At 32.6% G+C, this 15561-nt stretch overlaps 1 protein-coding gene across 1 annotated transcript in view; it reads left to right on the forward strand.

The window, feature by feature from the left end:
• LOC112459519 overlaps positions 1-5463 on the forward strand; it is a 20778-nt gene extending 15315 nt beyond the window's left edge. The window contains exons 5-15 of the mRNA XM_025023653.1: positions 137-310; positions 738-933; positions 1425-1666; positions 1741-1868; positions 2231-2501; positions 2766-2982; positions 3050-3175; positions 3268-3350; positions 3435-3559; positions 3911-4153; positions 4758-5463. Coding sequence (XP_024879421.1) covers positions 137-310; positions 738-933; positions 1425-1666; positions 1741-1868; positions 2231-2501; positions 2766-2982; positions 3050-3175; positions 3268-3350; positions 3435-3559; positions 3911-4153; positions 4758-4865 — 1913 coding nt within the window. The 3' untranslated portion in view covers positions 4866-5463. The remainder of the gene's footprint in view (positions 1-136; positions 311-737; positions 934-1424; positions 1667-1740; positions 1869-2230; positions 2502-2765; positions 2983-3049; positions 3176-3267; positions 3351-3434; positions 3560-3910; positions 4154-4757) is intronic.
• The last annotated feature ends 10098 nt before the right edge of the window (positions 5464-15561 follow it).

Here is a 15561-nt window from a genome sequence, read left to right on the forward strand (position 1 = left end):
TGGGATATTATTACGTTATTGTTATAAGAGTGTGTTTGTGCACTATTGTGATTATATGCATACTGATGCGTAATTCATAATTGATATCGTTTATTTATTACAAATTAATAAATAATCTATAAAATAATTGTAATAGGATCCACTGAACGTTATCGTCCACGACCTGGAATTGTCTTGGATGATACTTTAGATTATACGGGAGCGCAAGGAATGCCAAGTCAGAGGCCTTACGCACCTTCGAGACATCCATCCCCCGGTGACGTCTTTGACGTAACAGTTTCGGCAATTCAGGGACCCGGAGGAAGTTCCGGTAATTTTTATGTCATTTTTTAATCCACGATCTACAATTCACGTCAGAATTCACGATAAAATATTATTTTATGTATCGTGTGCAATATGTGAGAACCATTTATAGAATTAAAAATACATTACAAGTATAAAATATAATACTAAAACATAAACATACATATCGAAATACATGGTATATAAAATTATAAATAGAATCCTATCGTAAAATCTGACGCGAATTATGGATCGCTTTATGGTATCTTTTTAGTTATACGTGCACATTAAATCATTAATTTAATCAATTTTTTATCAATTTTTTTCCTCAATGTGTGGAAATTTGTGAGTAACATTTTTTTTTAACATGTGGACAATTTAATTATAGATTTTCACAAATAATTTTCTTTAAATGACTAGATTTTGACGACTGATCATTTTTTGCTTTAATTTAGGGGAGAGCGTTAGAGTATCCCTAAACTCAGGTGGTGATGTCATATTAACTTCCGCAGTGGGCGGAGAAGGTTTCGTGAGTATTGACGGTAAAAGAACGTATCTGAATCTGTTTGATAACACGGAACGGACGCCCGGACCCACTCATGTACAACCACAACCAACTAGAACTCAACCGCCACCCATCGTCGGTAGTGGGTATGTCTCGATTTCGTGATCTTTTTTGAGAATATGTCATCATTCAGAAAAAAATATGACAAGCTTTTTCGACGATTCAAATCTTTTTCTGCCAAATATTAGACGATTTATGAGCAATTCCGTGGTGAAAAATTTTTCCATATTTTCTCAGAAATTTTCTAAGAATTTCTTATATTTTAGATTTATGAAAAAATATGTCAAATTTGTCAGATATTTTCAGAAATAATTAGATGAGGATTTTTAGCGGGAAAAATTTCACATTAATTTGTCTGAGTTTTTCTGAAAAATGTTCCAATTATAAAATTCGTATAAAAAAAATTTGAGACAATCTTAAAATTTTGATGAAATCTAATGTAAAAAATTCTGAGACATTTTTCCACCAGGGTTTCGTTTTCTGTCTTCGGAAAAAATTTCAGGCTGGCCTCCATAAGATGGACGATTTGATCAAAGATAAAAATGTTGCATGACAAATTTCTATTTCTCTTGCCCAGTCTCGCCATTCCACAACCGGATGCTCCTCCTGCCACTTCTCGTCCGAATGGATCAAATTGGAGGCAGCCACCGTTATATCGAAGACCGACGCAGCCACCTGTCAGAATAGACACTTGTATCGTGGGCGACACGAGCACATGCGATGCAAGTCAACATGAGGCTTGCGCGACGGTTCAAGGGGTATCGGCTTGTCACTGCAAGCCAGGATATGCGAGATTGCAGCATTCGCTGCCATGCAAAAGTTAGTATACGATTGATAATCGCGAGACATGTTGTTACGATCCATAGTTTGTATATTCCATATTTCTTTTTCAGAGATTGTCAGTATCGTAGTGTCAATTAGAGTTGACAAATTTTACGACAAGAAAGTCGTGTGGGATCGAGGACTGGCTGACAAGGACACGGAATCTTATCAAACTCTTGCTTACGAGGCCAATAGAGCCGTAAGTGCAAATTAAATTATTTAATTATTACTCGAAAACTTAATGAAATGTTTGAATAATAATTTCAACTTTTCTTTTAATAAATTATATATATTATAGCTAATAAAGTAATTAAATGGTTTATTAATATGTTTCTGACATACATTGTAAAAATTTTAATGCCGTATCTATATCTAATTAATAAAATAAAGAAATATGTATAAAATGCGCTAGAAACACCTCGACCAGTCACTTAATTACTTAATTAGTCAGAATACAATTTATTAATTGAGAAATTATCTAACCATCTATCTTTCTCCATTTATTAAATATAAATTGAATTATGTTATTTATTTATTACATGTATAATTTGTTCCGTATAGGTGGAGTCTGCCATGTCTATGACACCATTTTCAGACGAATATATGGGGTCCCTGATAAACAACATTTATCAAGGAGACGTAAGTCAAGGACAAGGCGGAGTTTTCGTGAACGCAACTCTAAAACTTACTTATGAGCCGAGAACGATTAGGCCAAGCTTAGCCGGTGAACTTCAAAGACATCTGCTAGGTGTTATTCATAGGAAAAATAACAACATCGGAAACAGTGCTCTGTACGTGGACAGCCCACCGGGATCTATATCAAACTTGCAAGGTAAATGCTCGATCGTTAATTGTAATTAGCAGCTATAACTGGTGCAATTCTAACAAACATCAAGTAACATATGCAACTTAATTACATGCAAGCAAGATTGGGAAAGTTACTTTTCTAAAATAACTAGTTACCGATTTTAAAAAAATAACTCGTTCCCATTATCGTTACTAAAAAAGTAACGAATTGTTACTATTTTCGTTACTTTATTTAATTTAAATATATTTTAATAAGAATTTGTAACGTAAAGCATTTCTGGATTTATAGATCTGGACGAATGCGCCTCGTCGGAGTTGAACGATTGCCATTCATCCGCCAGCTGTACCAACACCTTCGGCGGTTTCACGTGCTCCTGCCACCCGGGATTGAAGGACCCCCATAAAAACGATCCTAATGAATCCGGCAGAACGTGCTTGTCGTGTCTCTCGACCTATTGCAACAATCGTGGCACCTGCTCTTATCAGGGAGACCAGATGCAGTGCACGTAAGTATAAACACGAATCCTGTGAGTGTTCGTCAAGTGTATTGAAAAATTTCTTCTCCATCTCCAGATGCACCGGCAATTATTACGGCGCGCAATGCGAGGTCGACGGCGAGGTCTTGGGCGTCGCCATAGGCGCGTCTGTGGCCGCATTAATAATCATAGTTTTGACTCTAGTCTGTCTCGTTATGTGGAGGTAATCAACGTTGAAAAAAAATTCGTTTCTTGATACAATTGTTATTACTATACATTAATGTGCGTGAACCCAACTGTACGTATGTTTTGCAGTCGTAAATGGTCTCGTGAACAAAAGTCAGCGGGTTCTCCGGTGTACGGTTATATCCAAGGTGGAATACCCGGTACTCTTCCAGGTAAAAATCAATTAGCAGCTAAATATAAACTTGATCTTTCGCTAGAGGATATATACATTTAAAGATTACGCGAATAATTTATAGGGACCTTAGCGAGGGTCGGCTCTGTGGGCACTCTGGCGTCCGTGAAACAAGGACCGCCGACGAATTTGCCACCTTACATGTGGGCTCATTTTGGGGAGCACATGGCTACAGCGAATCTATATGCGGTATGCATCTACTTTACTAATTAATAGCTATAATAATAAATACCAGAGATGTAATGAGAATTTTGTTATTGAAGAAAATATCGCGTAATTAAAGTTGAATTCAAATAAATGAGAAAAAATAAGAGCACGCATAAAAATAAATTTTAATGTGTTTATAAATAAATGGACGATAGGCGATATAAGCTTTACCACGTAAAGAAATATATGATCGTTATATAAGTCTTATCATGTGCAAGATACTAATTCTTGAATTTGCAAACTGGATGATTTCTACGTAATAAACTATAATTAGTTTTGCTTGTCGGCAATAAGGAACTAATCGAAACTCATGAACATTTTCTTTACTCGAAGACCGAACCCATGGGTCCTACGCGACCAAGCTCGGCGATGTTCGGTTATCCACCTATAAACGTTCACGGAACATTGCCTCCGATCCCATTACCGCGACTTCAGGCCCCATCACGGCCGAGACAGAGACCCCAACCAGATCCGGATAGCTCGGATTCCGAGCCGCAAGATAAGGACAGAGCCGACCTAATTCCTCAGAGCAGTGGTTTTCATGTGCCGAGGCCAAAGTCGAGATCTTCATTAGCGGTGAGTACCCATTAACTTAACGAGTATACATATGTATTTTATTTCGCGGAAAATAAAAAATTAAAATATATTGTACGTGTATGTGAAAAGGATTATTTTCAAATTAAATATTTGATGCAGGGGATCAAGGATTAAAAAATGTATCTCCCTAAAGATTTAATAGTGCATTTTATTAAACTTAATAGTGTAATTGAATGGCAAATATGGAATAAAAGAAGAATTCACATTGATAATATAACAGTTTTGAATAAAAATTGTATATTAATAAAAGATCCTTATAATCCCTAGACGTTAATTGAAATATAATAAGAGATAGAGATAAAAAGAAATAGAAAAAAATTCAATAATTATAAAGCCAATTCCCAAGACCGAAAGAAATCCAATAATACCGCAGAACAATTTTTAATTAATTTATTTTAAATTGCCATATTTTTGCGCAGATACCTCGTTCTGATTCTTTTCCGATTTTTTCCTTTCCAATATAATATTTAAACTCTTCAATTTAATCTTAATCCGATTCATTTGTATTATCGTTTAATTACAACAACAGTAAAAACTAATTGATTGCTATAGTTATATATCGATAAATTGACTTATATTTCAGAATCAAAGCGGTATCTATAACGACGTGGAGTACGATCAGGGTGACGTTCATCATTTGTCAAAGAACAACATCCCGATGTCCACTTACAGGCCGTACTACAGAACGTGAAATTTACATCGCGAGAAGTAATACATTCGCGCACGTGTCAAGGGACGGTGCTAAATAACCCATCGCGAATTTATCGTCTAAAGTGCTCAATAAATAGTGCATTAGGACACGGTGCTGCTGCTGCTGCTGGTGCGACGTAATCCCACGATGGGAAGCTACGAATCCTTCCAGCGTTGTCGTGTGAGCAAACGTACCGTATGTGCGGAAGATTTGCACATGTGGACTGGAAGTGAGCCTATTCGTCTCCGCGGGTTAAGCGGATTAGATCTTGCTCGCTGTAAAGTCGTGTTCTTGTAGTCACGCGATATCGTACTTGCGATAGATCAAGTAATTTTTAGCGTAATACGCCGATATTTATTATTCGTTATTTGAGTTTGGATATATTTTGTAAAATCCAAAAATTTGCTTACGTTAGATAGTTTTATTAAGAGAGACGTGTATGCGACGATTGCATATATTTCACTATTTTAACTAACTCGTTATCACTGTTAGCTCAATACTCAGAATAAGAGTAATTTATAAGAGCAGATATATCGACTGTTTATGATTAGAGTTATAATTGTTAAGCAGAAAACTAACTGTTGCGTTATGAGTATTAAACAATTTAGTACAGAATTTAATTTTTATGTTAAATTACTTTAAGAATTTAAGACTATAACTGTATTAATATAATTACAATTAATTTATTAAAATCTTTTTGAAAGAGGTACGCTGAGATTTAAGGGCAGTAAATAATTATTTTCTTACGCATCATGAGATATTAGTATTTTAACTTATTAAGCACTCAATGTAATTATATATTGTAATTATATATTTTTTAGATTGAATACAAATGTCAATATAAAATTTAATTTAGTCTGTTTTTATTTTTCTAACTTGTTAATATCTGCATAAAGTAATAGACAGCAGAAAATTAATAGAACATGTACGAACTGCGAAATTAAAAAGCAATTATAAATAATTTAGCAAGAGCGATTAATTGAAATGTAATTAAAGTTTAATCAAAATATAATTAAAGAAAAAAATTATTATTTTGACATTAATTATTGAACAAAATTATGACGAAAAAAATATAGTTCAAATATAAAATACCAAAAATATAATTCAATATTTTCGCAGAATATATTACAGGTATACGCGATATCAAATTACGTGCAACGAGAGAAATAAAATGAATAATACGGGTTTAGCGAACAAAACGTTATTTATTTCCTAGCAATGTGTGAAAATTTAAATGGTTTTAATTTAGTTGTTTCAGCGAGGAAGTCGCGTCGCGCACGTCAAGTGCCATCGATCCGCGTGACACATACGCGGTCGAGACAACATTGCATTGGCGGGAATAAAATATTTAGTCGGGTAAACTACCGACGAATGAACACTAGATACGTGCGTATTGGTATAAGTAGGGGAGGTGAACGACCTCGATCGATTTCCACCGAGAAAGCTGTAGTTGACTGCTCAATGTTTCAAACGTTTTACTCGCTTTTAAGTCAGCGACAGTCGGAAATCGCGACAGTTTGTTCGGGACAAACTTTCGTTCATGTGTGTGTGTGTGCTCCTAATGTAAATACCGTATTATCTTCCATCACTTTAATTTCGAACCCGATGAGATCAATTTATACGCGCCATTTTTTCGCAGAATCTTAATTTTAATCTTAATGTGATATTTTCCGGTTAGTTTTATCGAAGTGGGGAAGGGAAATGGCTAATTAAATTGCTTTTTTTTCTAGCGGAACTGCGCACTCATTTGGTACTAATAAGCTGGATTTATGTCCAATTAAAATCTTTTAATCAAAAAGAATTAACGGAAGGAACAGAGTGAAGAAACGGCTTGCCGTATTCACGCCAGGGCTTCTATGTGCTTTTTTGGTATTTTTGTTCGCCGCACGCTTTTGAATGCTTAATGGCGCAATTCTTCCAGTCTCTAAAGTAGCCCCAGTAGGGAAATCTCTCATGAATCACCGTCTCGCGGTACAATGCATTTCACTTTCCCTACCTGCGTTTATTGCCCGATATTTTTGCGGACTTATAAAATTGTCTCGTATATTATCATAAAATTATCATAAAATTATGGAGCTTTCTAGGAATATATATATTATTATAATATATTACATTCTAAAAATTTATATTATTTTAAAAAGAAAAATGGATTATTTGTTATAATGTTACTGCAATTAACAAATCCTCGGAAAACATTTAAAAAATATGATTAACAGTTTTATTTTAATGGCAATTATAAAATAATAATTATCATATTTTATAACTTATTTATATTTGATAATGGTCATGGAATGTAGGGTTCGAACCCTGGCTGGGAAGATACTTTTCGCAATAAATTCTTTACAGTGATTTAATGAGCATGCTTATTAGCATCAAAATTTAAATCGATTATTGATTTAAGTACGTGGATTTACTGTTTCAACAAGGAACTGTGTTTTAAAGATCGATAAAAAATCGGCGCATAATTTATTGAATTTGGAAAAAGTATACAAAAATTCACAATATTATTATTAGGCCAATATATATCTCCAGCGTGGACCATAAATAGTATTTTTCTCTTTAACTGATAGTATCTCATAACGGTCCTGTTTCACTTATTATTATTATAAAATGATAAATTCACAAAGATAAAATATAAATTCTGTACTTTACATTCACACTGACAATGAGTAATCAAATTTAATCGTCTTGTCAAGATCGAATAAAAAAATAAAAAAACGTGCCAGTTTATTGCGATTGGAAAATATTTGTTACATTGAATCTCGAATTTTTTTTAAAACCGCAATACTTGTTCGTGTAAAAAAGACTGCGGTTTTAAAAAAAAATCGAGATTCAATGTAACAAGTGCATGTGTGTAGGTATGCGCTATGAGTAAAATGTATTTGTTTGTAAAATGTATTCGTTATATTTTATTGCGAGCATTTGGTTATTCTTTGTACATTTGCACAGTGATATATATGTATACAAAGACGAAAACGCATTTGTATGAGGAGAGAGAGGATTACTTTGAAATATTGCTTTCATTCCTGGCGCTTCACGCTCAACAGTCTCTTTACTTTTAATTTAGTTTCATTGAGCTCGAACAAAATAAAAAATGTTATAAAATAATTCTACTATTTTGCGATATTAATGCAAAACGTTTCATGTTTATCTCTTATCGTTTTTAAAAATGATATGATCGTTACCGATTACTACGTAATAATAACATTTTTGTGTGTGGTATTTATCTTTACGCACCATTTTCTTTACGTTCATGTATTATAGTTAATTAATTTAGCTCTACGATCAACAACGATGCCATAGTTTGAATATGACGTTCAAACATATGAATCGACATATTTTTTGAACCATATATATAGAGTATTGCTTGATATTTCAAGCAGGATGATACGCCCCCGGGATAAATTACAAGTTTTATAGTAATAAACATCGTGTCTGGACTGAAAGTATTGAATTTCTTTATATGTCGCGTCATTTATCGGACAGCAGACGTTAGCAACAGTTGGAATCATGCGATAATGACGTAAATTAATTGGCAGCAGAATATTTTAATGCTTAATTCATGGTTTTTCTTCGAGGGGGCGTATATTAATAATAATATTTATAGTGGGAACACATATTTTTAAAACTTTCATTGTCGATATATATAGAGGAAAGTGGGGTAATAGTGCGCACCTAAAGTAAATCTGTTTATACAAAATGGCTTTTATAGTTACAATTAATTTAAATGCAGCTATGGAACTTTTAAACGTTTGTCTACAAGTATGTGAATTCATACTTGATAATAATATTTTGGTGTTAAATATTTATTGAGCAATATTTAGGATGCAAAATCGGGCAAAAACGAAAGTGGCAGGTAATAGTGCGCAATTTGGAAATTGCAAAAAATTGTGTCTGCAGCGTTTAAATTTCGAACTTTTCTGCTTAAATCATTAGTTTGAAGTGTAGTTAATGTAAGTGATGATAAATAATTAAAAATTAAACGCAAAACTTAAAAAATAAAAAAATATTTTAAAAAAATTTTTGCGAGTAGAACTGAATCATGGGTTTAACGCACGATTAATTCGACATAAATATATATAAATTTAAATATAAATAAACTATATAAAAACTATATAAAAACTATCTCTATCTTTATATATATATAAATGAATGTATGTTTGTCCGCTATGCAAATCTACAGTTTTCAACCGAATCTTAAAGAATTATATATGAAACAGAGGTAGAATTTTTTGGGGAGTGCTATAGAGTGTATAGTTTTTTGTTACCGATCTTTTCGGGAACCGGTATCCAAAATTTTTCCAATTTTTCGGGAAATAATTGACCGAATCTTAAAGAATTGTATATAAAACAGGGGTAGAATTTGCCGGGGAGTGCGATAAAGTGTATTTGGTATACTATCTCACGATACTCTAACTTAGGCCGTAGGCGTATTTTGAGAACTGCATCATCATTACCAATTTTTTGAGAAACCGGTTCCAAAATTTTTTTTATTTGTTAATGGACCGAATCTTAAAGAATTATATATGAAACAGAGGTAGAATTTTCTGGGGATGGCAATTATTATTTTTTTGTATTATTTTTTGTTGTCGATTTTTTGGAAATTGGTTCCAAAATTGAATTACATATGAAACAGGATAAATATATGTTTAAAAAGATATCCCGTGTTTATGAAAATAATGGAGAGGCGACGTTACTCTGGCGCATGATTGTTGCCAATTTCATGGGAATGCTTTTTGGCGCGAAGTTATTCATGACCACGTGGCCAGCACATCATCACGTGACGTATTTCTTCTTGCACGCGCGCTCTCTAAAATAGACGATCATCGTTCTGCTTGAGCCTTTACGCTTGAGAATCTTCCTGTGTCTGATATCTTTCCTCTCTACGTAATGTTGATCGTTCTTCGGGTATCGAATTTCCGTGATTACGAATACGAAAAACAGTTTATTTCATTAATCTAGAAGGTCAGATAATATGCTTGAGCCTTCACGCTGAGAATCTTTCTGTTCCTGATATCTTTCCTTTCTACGCAAAGCTGATCGTTCTCCGGGTATCGAATTTCCGTGATTACCAATACAAAAAATAGTTTATTTCATCAATTTAGGAGGTCAGATAATAATAGATATAGCATTAAAAATATATATCTTGAATTAAAATATGTTTGACAGATTGAAAATTGTTTTCTAGCAAGTATTAACCCCTTCGTTGGCATTGACGCAAAAGTGCGTCAAATTTTTCCGTGCCCTGTGTGGCATTGACGCAAAAGTGCGTCAACCTTTTTTTTCCTATAACTTGCTCCGATTTGGCATCCAAGTCTTACACGGGGATTTTTGGGGTCGCTGATTACGAATCTGAATTCAAAATTTGCAAATTCAAAATGGCGGATTCAAAATGGCGGATGAAAATGCAAAAAATTACTTGATTGAGATGAAATTTGCCATTTTGAATTTTCGAATTTTAAGTTCAGATTCGTAATCAAGGGTCCTCAAAAACCCCAGGGTACAAATTTTCAGGATAAAAAATTTTCCTGCCATTTTGGGCACTTTTTGTCGAATTCTCTCTGCCAATGAAGGGGTTAAACATTGCAGATATTACATTCCTTATTTTCCAGTTACGTTTATAATTTAGACCGGCATAAGCAAGCCCGGTATATATCACCCTAGGAACCGGCCCTAATGCATTATGCATTTTCCTCCTCCAACGAAAAACAAAAAAAGGCCCAATATCTCAAAATTTGCGGAAATTAGAAAAATCCGATTGAGCAACTTCCACGTGGTATGTACATATCGGGTTACGCAAATGCTAGCGGTAACAAAAAATGAAAGATTATAAAAAAAATTAAAAACATTTTTTTTTTAAGTATAGGAAATTATAAACGGAAGTGAGTGAGTGAGTGTGTGTGTGGGTTTTGGGAAGGGATCGGAGCCCGGGGACAAGGGGCCCCCATACAAAATTATCTAAAAAAGGTTCCTTTTTAAAAAAAAAATTTTTTTGGAGATAAATATTACTATTCGGGGAAAAGAAGGAAGAGCTTTTGAGCCCGCGCGAAACGCGGGCGAAAAAGCTAGTACATATTATATAAAATTGACATAAATAACCCGAGTCGAAATTTTTCTCCTATTTTCGACCTCAATGTTCAATCTAGCACCTATTTTCGACCAAAATGTTCTACCTAACACCTACTTTGATACTTTAAGCAGTCACATCACCCTATTTTGAATCTCTTCAACCTCTTCAACCTCTGGCTCCTATTTAGAATCTGACAATTCTGTTTGAAAAGAAATCATGCTCCTACTTTAATGTTCTTAACGTTTTCTTAATTTATTTATTGCATTTAGTTTATTTTTATTATTATAGGTTTATTATATTTTTGATTAAATATTATATATGATTTATTAAACGTTTATAATAACGTTTATAATAAATGTTTATAATAATGGTTCTCTCTATTTATTAATTTAATCAAAAATAGTAAAAACAAAATTAAAAGGAATTTTATTAGGTTAATAATAATAGTTATATTATTGATAACTAAAAAAAATAATTTTATATATGACGTATAAATGATTATTTATATAAAATTGTATTTTTCTATATTATTTTTTCCTTTTTTCTCTCTTTTTTCTTTATTTATTAAAATAATTCAAAATAAAATTAAAAGAATGTGTGTATGTATGAGTACGCATGCGTATATGTGAAACTAAAGGTAGGAAATTTTAAATATATACAAAACTATTACAAAACATCTTTCTTTTTGTTATTACTTCTTATAATTACTTATCTTCATATATTTACATGTTACTAAATTTACGATAATTGAATATGGACTGGTATTTATTTATTCAAGCTCTTGCCCAATCAGCAAACAATGTTTTTTAAATGTGTTTTTAATATTCATTTTTTATTAATTATACATTTGTACAATTCATTGTAAAAATAATATTTATTTAATGTTTATTAAATATTTATTTCACATTGATTATTTATTTGAAGTAATAATTTAGAAAAAATATTTATTAAACGTTTATTTGACGTTTATTTAATATTTGTTTTACATTAGTAAGTTATTTGCAATAAGTTAAAAAAACATTTATTTAACATTTATTCGACATTATTTTAATATTTATTTTACATTAAACATTAACTATTTATTTGCCATAATGAATTGAAAAAACATTTATTTAACATTTATTTGACAGTAATGTAATATTTATTTTACATTAATTATTTATTTGCAATAATGATTTAAAGAAACATTTATTTGACATTTATTTAATATTAATTTAATATTCACTTCAGATATTGCGCTCGAATTCCTTCGCGTTTTGCAAACGCCCGATCGTTTCATTCAGATGTAGATGGCGCGACGCGTGAGTCGCCACTTTCAAAGCGCCCCCACTCTTTCCTCGCTCGGCTCGCTCTCGTTCAGTCAGTTCAGTGTCATGGCCGCTCTTGCTGCGTTTCTTCGGACAAGACGAGTACGTTTTCCTTCTTTCGTAACTGATTGAGCTAAGCGGCACATATTCTGGAGACCAACCGAGCGAGATTCGACTTCCCAAGGAGAGCTCACCGCCAGGAAAAGGAGAGCTGCGGCAGCTCGCGTCCGAGAGGGAGAATTGAGGCGAGGAGTCCGGTCCAGCGAGCAGGGCCCTTCCGATATTCTCATTTAGGACGCCATATTGGAAGATCAACATTGTTCGTAGTAGTACAAGGAGCTCTGCAAGGTTAATCTCGTCTTGAGATCTTGGAATTGCTTTTATTCTTGTGACTCTGGGTTATATTTTGGCCCTAGAATTTATCTCGTAGACAAATGCAGAGGCCCCCCCTCTCTTTTCTTTTCTTTTCTTTTCTTACTTTGATTTCAATCGGTAATCCAGATTCCTTAATTCCGTATTATTAATATTATTTGTTAAATGGCATTTGTGATATGCGATTAGTTATTTGGTATTAAGGTATTAATTTTAAGTTTTATTAGTATTAAGATATTTCATTTTAAGATACTCACAATCAGTATCAAGACATTTTTCAATTTTAATTTTAATTTTGTTGAAACTAAATTTTAATTTTAATTTTTATTAAGATACAATACATATATTAATTGTTTTAAATGGTTAAAAATTTTTTTTTTGTTATGATATAATATGAGTTTAATTTAGATAGTATGCAAGAGTACATGAACAAGTAGATAAAAAAGTGTAAACAAATAAATATATGTTCCTTTGTACCTTAGAAACAAACGTGTGCGATCTCTTAGATTTTTTCTGACTCTCCCCCCTATATGCTATTTACCACATTATCATATTAACATGCTCTATGTCATGTATATTATCGGTGACTTGCAGTGGAGTTTTTATTTAAGTTGTGTTTCATATGGTTAATAAAAAAAAGATTTATTATATAAATTTTATAACATTATTAATTGTGATACATGTATGTCTATATGTATCTGATTAATTAACAATGTTATAAAATATTTTGCGGTAATATTTTTTTGATATTAAAAATCTTAGATTCTAAATAATAAATCTAGATAAATATTGCGTTTAACAGAGCAATGAGATACGACAACATAAGTCAAAGTCACAACCGTATCTCGTTGCTAAATTTACCAAAACCTATACTATATGAATTACCGATGATGTACGTGATATGGAACATGTTTCATTACGATTTAAAAAGTAGTAAAAATTAATACATTGATAATAAAATGTACTACAATAAATGTTTTCTCCAATAGTCCTAATAAAGTATTCTTTTGAATTCAGTAAATATTTTATTAGGTTTAGAAAATTTGTTTCAATTAGATGAATAATTTTTTCATTCGAAAAATATTAACTGAATTAAAAAAATACTTTATAAGGACTATTGGAGAAAACATTAATTAAAATTTAGTACATTTTTCTATCAGTGTAGGATCTAGAGGGTTTTAGGAGGTTTAGGAGGGTTTTACCGATAACTCCTCTTTTAAACCTCAAAATGGGAAACAGTCCGTTTTCTGCCGTTTTCAGGCACAAAGTAGGAGCTAAGTACAATACAATTAGAACCTATCAAAATCCTCCAGAATCCTGAGATGTGAAAATAAGAGGTCGAAAGAAGGAGTAAAATTTCGACTCGGGAAAAGCCGCGCACTATTCCCCGATCTGTTATTCCGAGACAATTTTGTCAATTACTCGCGAACCGCAAATGAAATTATAGGACCAACGCGCCAAAGGGTCCCAAGGGATCGTATTTCACTATATGTTATACCAATTACAGTAGCATCAAATAAAAATTGCCCACTTATGAGCTTAACTCCTGTTAAGCTCGTAGTAGAGATTTCCAAATCGACATTTCGGCTACTTTGTTCTTTGGTAGAAATCCCATTGAAATGTATTATAAATACAGAATGCATTCTATGCTTTCGTTCTTGAAACTGGATTTATCTCGTTTAAATGTCCTTGCTATGTTAATACATAGCTTAGACGTCGATACATTGACAAATGGTCAGGCTGGGCAAGTGCTCACATTACGAGCGGCGATCTCGCCGCCAAGCCTTCGAGGTGCACTTCAAAAAGACAAGTTGCTTTTTTTTACATATTTTTTTCTCGGGGTATCTGCAGCTATGTCTCGGAGGGACAAAATAGATTTTCGCTGTCGTTACGAACTATAACTCAATTAAAGCGCGGACAGCCTGTGTCAAGGAAATTGCCCGGCCGCGTCCTCTATTAACCTTATTGAGGCGAACTGGGCGACAACCTTGCCTTGTAATTCTGTAATCCTATATTGCAACTTGATTCATGCCAGTTGCTCCTTCGCCGTAGAATTAACCGTGGCTTTAGCCCGATCTCAATCGTCTATCCAGCGCCAAAATGAGAAAAATGAGCGTGCGATATCTTTGCAAAGTGTCTAACTATAGAGAATGCAAAAATGGAGTTTTTATTTTATGCCAGAAATTAACACGACAAAGCGTCTTCGGACTAGCAAAACAATCGTGACAATAAAGACACAATGATTAATGTAAAGTATATCTTTTATATTATTTTCAAAATTGATTCATAAAAATGACCTTGTTTTCAAAAACTCTATTTCCAACTAATCTTTAAAGTAAAAAGTAGCTTATTTAAATATATATTTGTAATATAACATTTCTTAATTTAATATGATCATAATAAGAATAATGTTATAATTAATACACAAATGTTTTATTAAGTAGCATTATTGCAAGAGACAGTAATTTTTCTAAATCAAAAATATTAGTTCTTATTACATATTACATATAAACCTCATTTATATCAATTAGAATAATTAACGTGCATTAATTAAGATAACGGTAGAATTAGCATAGGGATTTCTCGAACAATAGTGGTCGTAACAATGCTGGCTCGTATGTCAAGGAAATCCTCTCGGATTTTAACCTCCGCCTCTCTAATGTCAGAACTGGCTAAGCATTGCGATTTCCTGGGAAACCTTGGTCTCGTTTATCGCGAGCGATTAAATGGAACGTGATTTTTGTGAGGACAGAGTGACACATTAATACAATATAGCTTTAAAGTAAAAAAAATACATGAAAAATATGTATAAACATTGTTGATTAGCAAAAAAATAACACTTTTGATTTGGAGTAGATTAAGTTTTGATTTTTACTTTCTAGCGTAAAGTAATAAATTTTAATGAAAAAAAAAAAAAAATATATATATATATATATATATATATATA

This window comes from Temnothorax curvispinosus, unplaced genomic scaffold (genome assembly GCF_003070985.1).
Source record: "Temnothorax curvispinosus isolate PA1 unplaced genomic scaffold, ASM307098v1 QBEX01009885.1, whole genome shotgun sequence".
Lineage (NCBI taxonomy): Eukaryota > Metazoa > Arthropoda > Insecta > Hymenoptera > Formicidae > Temnothorax > Temnothorax curvispinosus.